At 47.0% G+C, this 12,087-nt stretch overlaps 1 protein-coding gene across 3 annotated transcripts in view; it reads left to right on the plus strand.

Moving 5' to 3' along the window:
• The window catches only part of LOC122558575 (RNA-binding Raly-like protein), a 1,039,906-nt gene that overhangs the window by 881,288 nt on the left and 146,531 nt on the right, over positions 1-12,087 (plus strand). For 2 of the 3 annotated variants that reach the window (XM_043707325.2, XM_043707326.2), the window contains exon 6: positions 4,581-4,631. The exons of the other annotated variant lie outside the window; for it this stretch is intronic. In XM_043707325.2, coding sequence (XP_043563260.2) covers positions 4,581-4,631 — 51 coding nt within the window. The remainder of the gene's footprint in view (positions 1-4,580; positions 4,632-12,087) is intronic. 3 annotated transcript variants of the gene reach the window in all.

The raw sequence follows: 12,087 nt of genomic DNA on the forward strand, positions 1-12,087 counted from the left end.
TCTGTTACCCTGATGTACTGAGGAAATGTATGATTTGTCTGGTTAGCATGCAAAACATCACTTTATCAATATATTTTGGTACACGTGGCAATAATAAATCAAAGCAAGTCAAATCAGGGCAGGAGCTGTCTCCCTGATATAAACTGTGTTCTGGCCAATATTTACCTGACAAGCAACATCATTGAGTCATTATTAGCTGGTTGTTGGCTCATTGCTGTTGGCTGGAGCACACATTGGCTGGTGTGTTTCAGACCATATTACAGTAATGACACTTTGGTCGTACTTAATTGGCTGGAAAGCGCTTTGGGATGTCGTGACATTGTTAAAGATGCAATATTGACACATTAATTTCTTTCTAACGGGACTGTTGCACAGCAAGGTAGTTCAGTGGTTAGCACTGCTGCCTTGCAGCGCCAGGCATCCGAATTTGATTTCTTCCTTGTCTGTGTGGAGTTTGCACATTCTCCTTGCATTTGCATGGCTTTGCTCCGGTTTCCTCCCAGAGTCCAAACCTGTGCATGTTAGGTGGATTGGGCATGCTAATTTGTCCACAGTGTTCAGGGATGTGCAGGCTAGGTGGGTTAGCCGTGGGAAATGGAGGGATGGGTTGGGTCTGGGCAGGACACTTTTCAGAAGATCAGAAAATGGCCTGTTTAAGCACTGTTGGGATTCTGTAATGAGTTAGCCCCTGGTCTACAGAGACTGGATTTAGCAGCAGACACATTGGGATTCTGATACACAATGTTACAGAGTCCCAATTGTATAGAAAGCCAGGGTGAAAGTGACTTGATCATCCAGTTCTTCAGCTCTCATTGTTGCTGGGGCAGTAATGTCTTTGCATGTTTTGTAGTTCAGAGTAATCGCTCTAGACCAGGACCGAAGGAAGCTGCAGTGGAAGAGGCAATTTAGGAGGGCAGTGTGTAAAACTTGACCTGTCTTGCCTTGGGTTTTGAAGGTTGGGAGTCATCTGCTTGGAATCTGATGGGGGTTTGAGCAATGCGAGCGATGGTGAGTCGTGTGGCAGAATTGGGCGACCCGTGAGGCAAGGTCCTGACACAAGTGGTGTGGCAAGATTCTCGCTAGGCCGCGGTGACTTGCCAATTAATGGGGATTGGTGCTTCTTACTGGGACTGAGCAGAAAAAAGCCGTGAGAACGTAAATCCCACTCCCTCACTGCCAGAGCCAGTTCGAGTATCCAATATTTTCTTTTGAAACCGTTGATGGCCTCATAAGGCAGTGAGTTCTGGGTCATCGTTGAGGAAACCCCATCCTTTTCTTGCCTGTCTTACTCAAAATCTGATTATATCTGTGTCCAATGGTCCTCGTACCAACAGCTAATGGGAAGAGTTTTCCCCTTCCACCTTATCTGAATGTCCTGGGATCTCAGACACCTCTGTCAGATCTCCCTTCACACTCTGTTGCTCCAAGGATTGCGACCTCAGCTTGCCCAACCTCACCTCAAAGCTGCACCCCAACCCTATGGTCATTTCTGCAATACTATGCTCACTACTTCAAGATGATTAATTAACCCTTTCTTATCAGAGTTGTCATAGAGTTATAGAGTCATAGAGATGTACAGCACGGAAACAGACCCTTCGGTCCAACGCGTCCATGCCGACCAGATATCACAACCCAATCTAGTCTCACCTGCCAGCACGCGGCCCATGTCCTATTCATATAACCATCAGATGCCTTTTAAATGTTGCAATTGTACCAGCCTCCACCATTTCCTCTGGCAGCTCATTCCATACACGTACTACCCTCTGCGTGAACAAGTTGCCCATTAGGTCTCTTTTATATCTTTCCCCTCTCACCCTAAACCTATGCTCCCTACTTCTGGACTCCCCCACTCCAGAGAAAACACCTTCTCTATTAACCCTATCCATGCCCCTCATAATTTTGTAAACCTCTATAAGGTCACCCCTCAGCCTCCGACACTGCAAGAAAACAGCCCCAGCCTGTTCAGCCTCTCCCTGTAGCTCAAACCCTCCAACCCTGGCAACATCCTTGTAAATCTTTTCTGAACCTTTTCAAGTTTCACAACATCTTTCCGATAGGAAGGAGACCAGAATTGCTCGCAATATTCCAACAGTGGCCTAACCAATGTCCTGTACAGCCGCAACATGACCTCCCAACTCCTGTACTCAATACTCTGATCAATAAAGGAAAGCATACCGAACGCCGCCTTCACTATCCTATCTACCTGCGACTCCTGGCAGGTTGAGGGACAGTTGAGGCAGGTTCTGTGTGAGTGACGCAGCAAGGGGCCAATGGCCTCCCCCCATTCTAATGGGCTGGGTTCAACACTCACCTGTCAGTGGGCCCAACAGCCAGGGTGGTGGAGGAGAACGCAGTATTGGATGAGTCTGTCCGCCCGCCCCTCACCCTCGTGTACTGATATCAGCGTGTGTGCATTTTGTCAGCTTGAGGCCTCCGTACACATACAATTACCAGCAGAGGGAATCCTCTCGGGAGAGCGAACACAGCATCGGTGTCAAACAGCTCAGGTGCAGCTCTCACTGTAAATCTATGGACCGAGTGGGCGGCACGGTGGCACAGTGGTTAGCACTGCTGCCTCACAGCGCCAGAGACCCGGATTCAATTCCCGCCTCAGGCGACTGACTGTGTGGAGTTTGCACGTTCTCCCCGTGTCTGCATGGGTTTCCTCCGGGTGCTCCGGTTTCCTCCCACAGTCCAAAGATGTGCAGGTCAGGTGAATTGGCCATACTAAATTGCCCGTAGTGTTAGGTTAGGGGTAAATGTAGGGGTATGGGTGGGTTGCGCTTCGGCAGGTCGGTGTGGACTTGTTGGGCCGAAGGGCCTGTTTCCACACTGTAATGTAATGTAATCTAACCTAATCTAATCTGTTTCCAGCCCAAAGCTTCACAATCTGGTCCAGGTTAACCAAAAAATGAGCTAAGGAAACATGGAAACATGGAAAACAGGTGTAGGAGTAGGCTATTTGGCCCCTCGAGCCTGCACCGCCATTAATTATGATCATGCAACCTTAGTATCCCCTTCCCACTTTCTCTCCATTCCCCTTGATCCCTTTAGCCATAAGGACCACATCCAGCTCCCTCCTGAGTATATCTAATGGACTGGCCCTAACAGCTTCCTGTGAGAGAGAATTCCACAGGTTCACAACTCTCTGGGTGAACACATTTTTCCTCATCTCAGTCCTGAATGGCTCACCCCTTGTTTTTAGACTGTGACCCTGAGTTCCGGGAATGTTCTTCCCGTACCTAGCCTGTCCAGTCCCATCAGGATTTTATATGTTTCTATAAGAACCCCCCCCCCCCCACCCCACAATTCTTCTAAATTCCAGTGAGTACAAGCCTAGTCTTTCCTCCTATGTCAGTCCTGCCATCCCGGGAATCAGTCTGGTGAACCTTTACTGGATTCCATCAAAAGCAAGAATGTTCTTCCTCAGAGTAGGAGACCAAAACTGCACACAATACTCATGGTGTGGCCTCACCAAAGCCCTGTATGACTGCAGCAGGACACCCTTACCCCGATACTCCAATCCTCTCACTATGAAGGTCAGCATGCCATTAGTTTTCCTCACTACCAGCTACACCTGCATGCCAACCTTCAGCGACTGTTCCACCACGACGTAAATGTTTTGCCAGCAACACTCACTTTGCCTGAGGGTGTGATCTATAAACTGAGAAAATATTGGTGCCATTTCCAATTTGGAAAATGTATAGGCTGACCCGCAAATTCGTGAAGCGTTCCATATTTTTATTGGGCGGCACGGTGGCTCAGTGGTTAGCACTGCTGCCTCACAGCGCCAGGGACCTGGGTCTGATTCCAGATTTGGGTGACTGTCTGTGTGGAGTTTACACATTCTCCCCGTGTCTGCGTGGGTTTCCTCTGGCGTGCTCTGGTTTCCTCCCACAGTCCAAAGACATGTAGGTTAGGTGGATTGGTCATGCTAAATTGCTCCATAGTGTTCAGAAATGTGTAGGTTTGGTGCATGGTCAGGGCTAAATGTAGAGTAATAGGTTCGGGGAATGGGTCTGGGTGGGTCACTCTTCAAAGGGTCGGTGTGGACTTGTTGGGCCGTAGGGCCTGTTTCCACACTGTCGGGATTCAGTGTGATAGTGCAATCTGACCAGTCACTGTTAACTGTAGACCAGCAGGTTAAAATTAGAAGTGATTCATTAGATGATTACTTGATACAAATAGAGGCCAACCGTCACTGATGCAAGGCTGCTGAGTTAAGATTCGGACACTTTGTGAATAAATCTAAAGCTGAGAGAAGGTCGGCTTCTGGCCTCCATTTTCACCAGCTGGCTGCCAGAGGTTTAACAGTCGTGTTGTCTGGTCAGTTTAAACCTGAGCAGCAGCAGAAGGCATTTGATCAGAGTTGGTATCCAAAACAGCCCGCTTTCGATGGCCTGCACAGCCTCTTCCTGACTGTCTACTCTCTCACTGCCTGAGCTTCAGGGCTTGCAATGCCAGGCAGCTAACCTGAATCGAGATAAATAACAACTGCTGTCACAGAGTCATTAGAATTATTTAAGATGCTGTCAGCACTCGCTTAGCTATAAACTGAATGGCTTCTTTTTTTTCTGCAGAAGTGGCTATGACTTTGACTATGACTATTACAGAGATGGATTCTATGACAGGTATGTTGCCCACGTCTAATTTGATCCTTTTAGCCATTTGCCGTGACTATTTTTTTTGTGGGATTGCTTTAGCTTTTTGATGTGACAGGGACAATTATTCCCAGTGGCTCATAGCTCACGGAACGTCTGGCCCCTCTCAAACCTATTGAAATACGGCAGAGCGTTCCTCTCATTAGCTCCCCCCCTCTCCCCCCCGCCCCACTTTCATTCTTTGATAAAACGCATAAAGAAAAGCAAAACACTGAACACTATCCGGTGTAATATTCCACAACACCATGGATTTGTCTTCCAACTGAAACAAAAGAGTTGTTGCAAATCAGATGTCAATGTGACCACGTCATCTGCCCCTCAATTCACAGATTGAGCAGTAAGGATTACATCATGGTGCGTTGGACAACAATAGCCTGCATTTATATAGTGCCTTTCACATGGGACAATGTTCAGAGGAGCCTCATCATCAGAGAAACATTGATACTGGGAGGGGGAGTCAAATAGGGTGGCAAGGTGGCTCAGTGTTTATGGGGTGGCACAGTGGTTAGCACTGCTGCCTCACAGCGCTAGGGACCCGGGTTCGATTCCAGCCTCGGGCGACTGTCAGTGTGGAGTTTGCACGTCCTCACTGTGTCTGCGTGGGTTTGCTCCAGTTTCCTCCAATGATGTGCAGGTTAGGTGAATTGGCCGTAATAAATTGCTCATAGTATTCAGGGGTGTTGGTTTGGTGCATTAGTCAGGGGTAAATGTAGGAGAGGGGAATGGGTCTGAGTGGGATACTCTTCAGAGTGGCAGTGTGGACTTGGTGGGCCAAAAGGGATTCTATGATTTGACAGAAGATAAGAAAAGGAAACCATCCAAAGGTTGGAAATGTGATTCTGGAATTTAAGGTCTAGACACTTCAAGGCTCAACTATTAATGGTAAAAAGAACATTTTGAGGGTATTGTATGCAGCTCTGGAATCATAGAAGAGATGTGAGTACTTTGGGAAGAGTTAGAGGAGAAGGGTATTGTCTGGGCTGAGGAGGTTTGATGATCAAAAGAGAGAATGGACAGTGGGGGGGAGGGGAGCATTTTCCTTGGAGCAGAGGGGGAAACGATTAACATGAATAAAATTGTGAGGGATAAACAGGAGAAACGTTTCCCCTTTGACATTGGCACCAGCACTGGGGAAGGAGGGAGCTGTTCTGATGGGACGGGCACCACCTGAATCCTGCTGAACCAGGACCAGAGTCCTGGCCAATGGATGGGGCTTTAACTTCGATGGTGAGGGGGTGGGTTCAGTCGCACGGCAAGTTATGGAAAATGTGAAAGGTAGGGAGGGCTCAGCAGAGATGATAAAAGTTTCCAGAACAAGGAACAGGACAAAGCGGCAGTTCCAACCTCCAAGTTCCAAGATGGCGGTTGAGTAGCAGTGCTGTGTGTGGCCTCTTGCCCAGGGCTCATCCACTCCCATCTACTTTCTTTCTCTTGTTTTTACTTCTGCTCTTTTTTTTTCCTCTTTTGCTTTTCTTTTCTTTGGCAGGTTAGGTCAGGATTCTCATCAGGTTAACATGCAGGTTAGTTGGCAGTTAGGAGAGCCAATTCAGGGGTAGCATTCATTTCGAGTGGGCTGGATTACAAGGCCTGCTGAGGCTGTATAAGGCTGTGGTCAGACCGCAATTGGAACATTGTGAACAGCTTTGGGCCCCATACCTAAGGAAGGATGTGCTAGCATTGGAAGGAATCCAGAGGAGGTTTGTAAGAGTGATCCCAGAGATGAAGGGCTCGTCATATGAAAAGCAGTTGAGGACGCCGGGTCTGTACTTGATGGGAGTTGAGAAGGATGGGGGGAGCCTCATTGAAAACTTAGAGAATGCTGAGAGGCCTGGATAGAGTGAACGTGGAGAAGATTTTTCACTAGCTGGTGAGACTAGGACCTGAGAGCACAGCCTCAGGGTGAAGAGAGGAACCTTTTTAAAACTGAGATGAGGAGGAATTTCTTCTGCCAGAGGGTGAGGAATCTGTGGAACTCATTGCCGCAGAAGGCTGTGGAGGCCAAGCCATTGAGTATATTTAAGACAGAGATAGATAGGCTCTTGATTGGTCAGGGATCTAGGGTTCTGGGGAGAAGGGAGGATAATGGGGATGAGATGTGTACCAGCCATAATCAAATGGCAGAGAAGACTGTCTATAGGATGGCTCCTATGTCGTATGATCTGGATGGAGAAATCGATGACTAGGGGCATAGACGTAAGGTAAGTGGCAGGAGGTTTACAGGGAATGTGAGGAAAAATGTTTTCACCCAGAGGGTGGTGTGAATCTGGAACCCCCCCCCCCGTCCTGCTGTAAGGGTGGGAGAGGCAGAAACCCTCATTACATTCAAGAAGTATCTAGATGTGCACAAAGCTATGGGCCAAGTGCTGGGAAATGGGATTGGAATAGTTAGATGGTCGTTTTTGACTGGCACAGACTCAGTGGGCCAAAGGGTCTTTTTCTGTACGAGAAACCCCTGTGACTCTGTGAAGAAAGTGTGGGTTGGGCAAGAGGCCAGGATTGGGGTGGTGCAAAGATGGGCAAGGCCTTGGAGAGTAACTTAAACAGCTTCTGATTGAGTTAAATAATTCTCTGCAGTCTTTGCCATATCTATCTGTGTCACCTCCTCGAGCCCCTGTTCAATCTTTGCATTGGCAAAGGCAGACCAGGAACATGTTCTTGGTCTCGTCATACTGCTGAAGCAAGTCTGTTGAGAAAAACGTTAACTTTATTCAAGACACATTTCGCCGTGGACTTCCAATGGAGGCTGAAGGGAAGGAATAAGATCATGTGACATTGCATCACTTCCTGTGATGATATGTGCTGTCTCAATAGCATGTGACAGTCAGTCATAATCCTTTAAACTACATACATGGGTGTCACGAAACAACCCTTTTGCAAAAAGAAAGAGCATTACCAGATTGTTACAAATCACACATTTCCTGTGAAGTAGTCCTTGTGTGCATATAACAATGGAATAAAGGTCGTTTTGCCTCCCTGCTCTTGGATCTGTTTGAGAAGAAGAACAACAGGTTTGTTCAGAGGTTCGAAAGGACAAGGTGTGACGGGGAGTGCGGCAACGACCAAGTCTGGCCTTAACAGACAAAAACATCCCAACAGCGTTGACGGAGGTGCAAGGGAACACCTATGCCATGTCAAGGGAGGTGAGCTCAGGGAGAGTCACTGACACTTAAAGTCATAGAGATGTACAGCATGGAAACAGACCCTTTGGTCCAACCCGTCCATGCCGACCTAAGAGGCATTCCACCGGAGGTGAGGCAGAGAGCTTGACAGTACAAAAGGCAGGGGCTGAGATCGCAGTGTACAATCGGCCACTCGAGGTCGGCTAAAGGGAGGCAGAGAAACCGAGTTCAGGCAGGAAGAGCGACACTGGGACATTTTAGAGAAGTATGGAGGACCAGGTTGTAGAAGGCTTTAAAGATGCTGAGGAGTTTTGTTTTTTGGTTTTGAATTTGAGTTATCGGTGAGTGGTTTCTGACAGTTGCAGAGGCACTGCAGATTAACGAGTGTGTGAAGTGATGCTGAAGTAAGATGATGTGGGAGTTAATGATGCCAACCTATCATAACGGGTTGGAGTTAATAGAAGACCATCTGGAAAAGTATTGGACCAATAATTCCGAAGGTTATCCTTTCCATAGGTCACTGGAGTCCCTTGCCACGGGTTCCTGTTTGCTAGTCAGCCTGTGTGGACTCTTTGAGGTAAATGAGGCCCTATCTTTAAGACAGATGGAGCTTCTTGGCCTACTATGTGGGCTCAACGTTCCTGATGAGAATGGGGGGAGCCAGGAAGCAGAGGATTGAAGGAATAGACTGTGTATTGCAGAGGGAGCACAGGGGAAGAAAGACGCAGTGTGAAATGCAGCGTTTAATATTGGTTTGGCATCGGAAATGTAGCTGAGACACTTTGATGCAATCTGTTTAGCTCAATTTTCTGATTATTGCTCTTCAGTCAGGGTTGTAATACAACAACAAGCTGCACAGCGTTACCTTGAAGCTTTGAATCAGTTGTCTGCACTTTGTGTGAATTCAGAATGCAAGAAGTCATTTCTGCAGGTTTTTAATCGTATTCAAATCTGTCGGGAAAGGGATATTTGATACTGCAGTCACACAAGATGCAAAGTATTCAAATTGGATAGCCAGCCTGTGATGATAAGTTCAGTGCTAACACGCCATTATAGTCCAGTGCAAATTTAGTAAATGTCAGATTTTTATACATATTCGATGAATTATCCTGTCCCTGTTGAATCAAGACGTTTCAGGTCCAACCTGTGGTCCTCCAAGTCATTCCAACATGATTGAGAAAGCTGCTGTTCATACTCCATTTCTTCATTTGAATGTCCCTTTGACTGCTTTTCATGTCAAGCAGCAACAAAGTACAATCCTACACCTGCTCCCCCTGCTCTTTCGGTTACTTTTGTCATATATTTAATCCAACGGTGCACTTGTAATGTTGCACATATGAACATACAAGAGTAGGCCCTTCAGCCCCTCAATCCTGCTCTGCCATTCAATGAGATCATGACCAATCTGATTCTGATCTCAAATCCACATCCCTGCCAACCCCTGATAACCTTTCACCTCCTTGCTCAACAAGAATCTATTCACCTCTGCCTTAAAAATATTTAAGGATTCTGTGTCCACCCTATTTTCAGGAGACGTTTCAAAGTCTCATAATCTACTGAGAAGAGAAAAAAAAAGTCACCTCGTCTCTGTTTTCAATTGGTGACCCCCTGGTTTTGAAACTGTGACCCTCAGTTGTTATGCATCCCCATTGGCCCTGCTTACTAAAGCTCAAAGTATTTCCTTTGGACACGGCTGAGAGACTGAATCTACAATTCTGTTTACCGTGTGATGCTCAATGTGTGCAAATGCATGAACAGCTCCTGCTGCCTCACAATGCCTAGGGTCTGGGTTTGATTCCACCTTCGGGCGTGGAGTTTGCACCTTCTCTCCATGTCTATGTGAGTTTCCCTCTGGTTTCCTCCTGCAGTCCAAAGACGCGCAGGTTAGGTGGATTGGCCACGCGAAATTGCTCATGTTATCCAGGGATGTGGAGCCTCGTGGGTGAGCCATGGGGAATGCAGGATTATAGAGATGGGGTAAGGAAATGGGACTGATTGGGATGCTCTTCACAGGGCTAGCGTGGACTCGATGGGCTGAATGGCCTGTAGGGATTCAATGATTCTAAGATTTAGGTAATGCTCAAAAGGGGTCACAGTGAAGGCCACAGCACAGAAATGAGCCATTTGACCAACCAGTCCATGTATTAATGTGCCACTTGAGCCTCCTCCCATCCTTTCTTTATCTAACCTCATTAGCATAATTCATTATTCCTTTCTCTCTTATATGCTCACCCATTGCTGTTTGTAGCTGCTTCTGACAGAAGATTGACCGTCGTGGGTCGACACTCTCTTCTGTCTTGTGCCATCTGCACACTTCCAGTATTACTCGTCCAGAACGTCTCTGTGAAGTTTGTCACTCAACTACCATCGGCCCACCCTCTCTTTCTGCTGCCCTTCACTTCACCAAGTGGGAGAGATACCTGAAGCTCATCTATTTCTAGTTTGCTCCTTAAATACATCGCTACCATTCACCCTGAGATTTCATAGAATCCATACAGTGTGGAAACAGGCCCTTCGGCCCAACAAGTCCACACCGACCCTCTGAAGAGTAACCCATCCAGACCCGTTGCCCCACCCTGTTATCCTATATTTACCTCTGACCAATGCACTTCACCTGCACATCCCTGGGCACTATGGGTAATTTAGCATGGCCAATTCACACTAACCTGCGCATCTTTGGATTGTGGGTGGAAACTGGAGCACCCGGAGAAGACCCACACAGAGACGGGGAGAATGTACAAACTCCACACAGACAGTCACCTGAGGCTGGAATCGAACCCAGGTCCCTGACGCTGTGAGGCAGCAGTGCTAACCACTGAGCCACTGTTCTGCCCAAAAGGGAGAGAGTGGCTTTTACGTTCTCAGCGTTTCCTGGATCAAGAGGTTTAGTCTAAGTTCCCTATTTTATTAATTTGATGACTACTTTACATTGATGGTTCCTGGTTCAGCTCTTCCTCACAAGTGGAAGCACTCTCTTTCGTAACCGCCCAACCAAAACTTTTCTCATTCTTAATGGCCTCCATCAGGTTGCATCCACCGAACCCACCTTCCCCTCCACCCCCTCCCCCAATCCATTGACACTTCCTCAGACTCAATGACCAAGATCAGTGAACTCCAACCATTAATCCTGATTCTCTCTTCATAGATGCAGCCAGCGTTACTGAGTTTCTCCAGCAATCTTGGGTTTAATTTTCAGATTTCCAGCACTTGTTTGGTTTTGCGACAGCCCTGCATACCCAGGTTAGAGCACGCTCAGTGCAAGTTTACCAGACCATCTCTCTTCTATCTCGCATAAAAATAAACCCGAGGGAACCACTTAGTTTTGGTTTTAGTTTTTGTTATGGCCACATTAACCTGTATGGTATATTTTTGTGAGTTGTGCTTGCATATTCTTCTTGTCTATCAATTCTAATTATTTTTTTAAAGTTGTATGTGCTTTTTTTTGTCTGAATCGATATGTAATCATCGATGCTTATGTTGAAATTTATTTGTCAAATATATTGCCGTTCTGCAAGTTTGTTCTTGAGAAACGACGTGGATTGTCAGCCATTTTGTCGCGCGTCGGAGAGAGTCATTCAGATTATTCCTTTCATGTTCATTGTTGCATCACGCACCTAATTCTATCAAATAACAAGATTGATTCAATCCACGCCTGGAACACGTTTCCCACCCAACAGTGAACACGCAATGGAGAGAGTGAGGACTGCAGATGCTGGAGATCAGAGTTGAGAGTGTGGCGCTGGAGAAGCACAGCAGGTCAGGCAGCATCCGAGGAGCAGGAGAATCGACATTTCGGGTATAAGCCCTTTCAGGCTTATGCCTGAAACATCGATTCTCCTGCGCCTCGGATGCTGCGTGACCTGCTGTGCTTTTCCAGCGCCACTCTTTCGAGACAGGAAGCAAAGAGTAGGTGGAAGTGGGTCTTTTTCCAAGTAGCAGCCTGTGACCATTATCACACTCTAAGAATACGGAGTAGGCTATTTAGGACTGAGAAGAGAAATGTCTTCACCCAGAGAGTGGTGAACGTGTGGAGTTCTCGGTCACAGAATGCGTTTCAGGGCACAACACTGAATGCTTTTAAGAAGAAGCTGAACAGAGTTCTTAAGGCTAAAGGGATGTAAGGGCAGGGGGTTGATCAGCCATGATCATATTGAATGATGGAGTGGGCTCAAAGTGCTAAAGGGTCGACTCTTACTTCCTATATTTCTGTGTCACTGGACTAGGCTCGTGCTCTGGGATGTGGGTTCAAATTTAATGATGACCATGACATTCTTTTCCAATGAAGAAGGGCTCATGCCCGAAACGTC

The sequence above is a fragment of the Chiloscyllium plagiosum genome, unplaced genomic scaffold (genome assembly GCF_037043375.1).
Source record: "Chiloscyllium plagiosum isolate Xiang-an unplaced genomic scaffold, Cpla_swu_hap1 HiC_scaffold_17, whole genome shotgun sequence".
NCBI classification, from domain to species: domain Eukaryota; kingdom Metazoa; phylum Chordata; class Chondrichthyes; order Orectolobiformes; family Hemiscylliidae; genus Chiloscyllium; species Chiloscyllium plagiosum.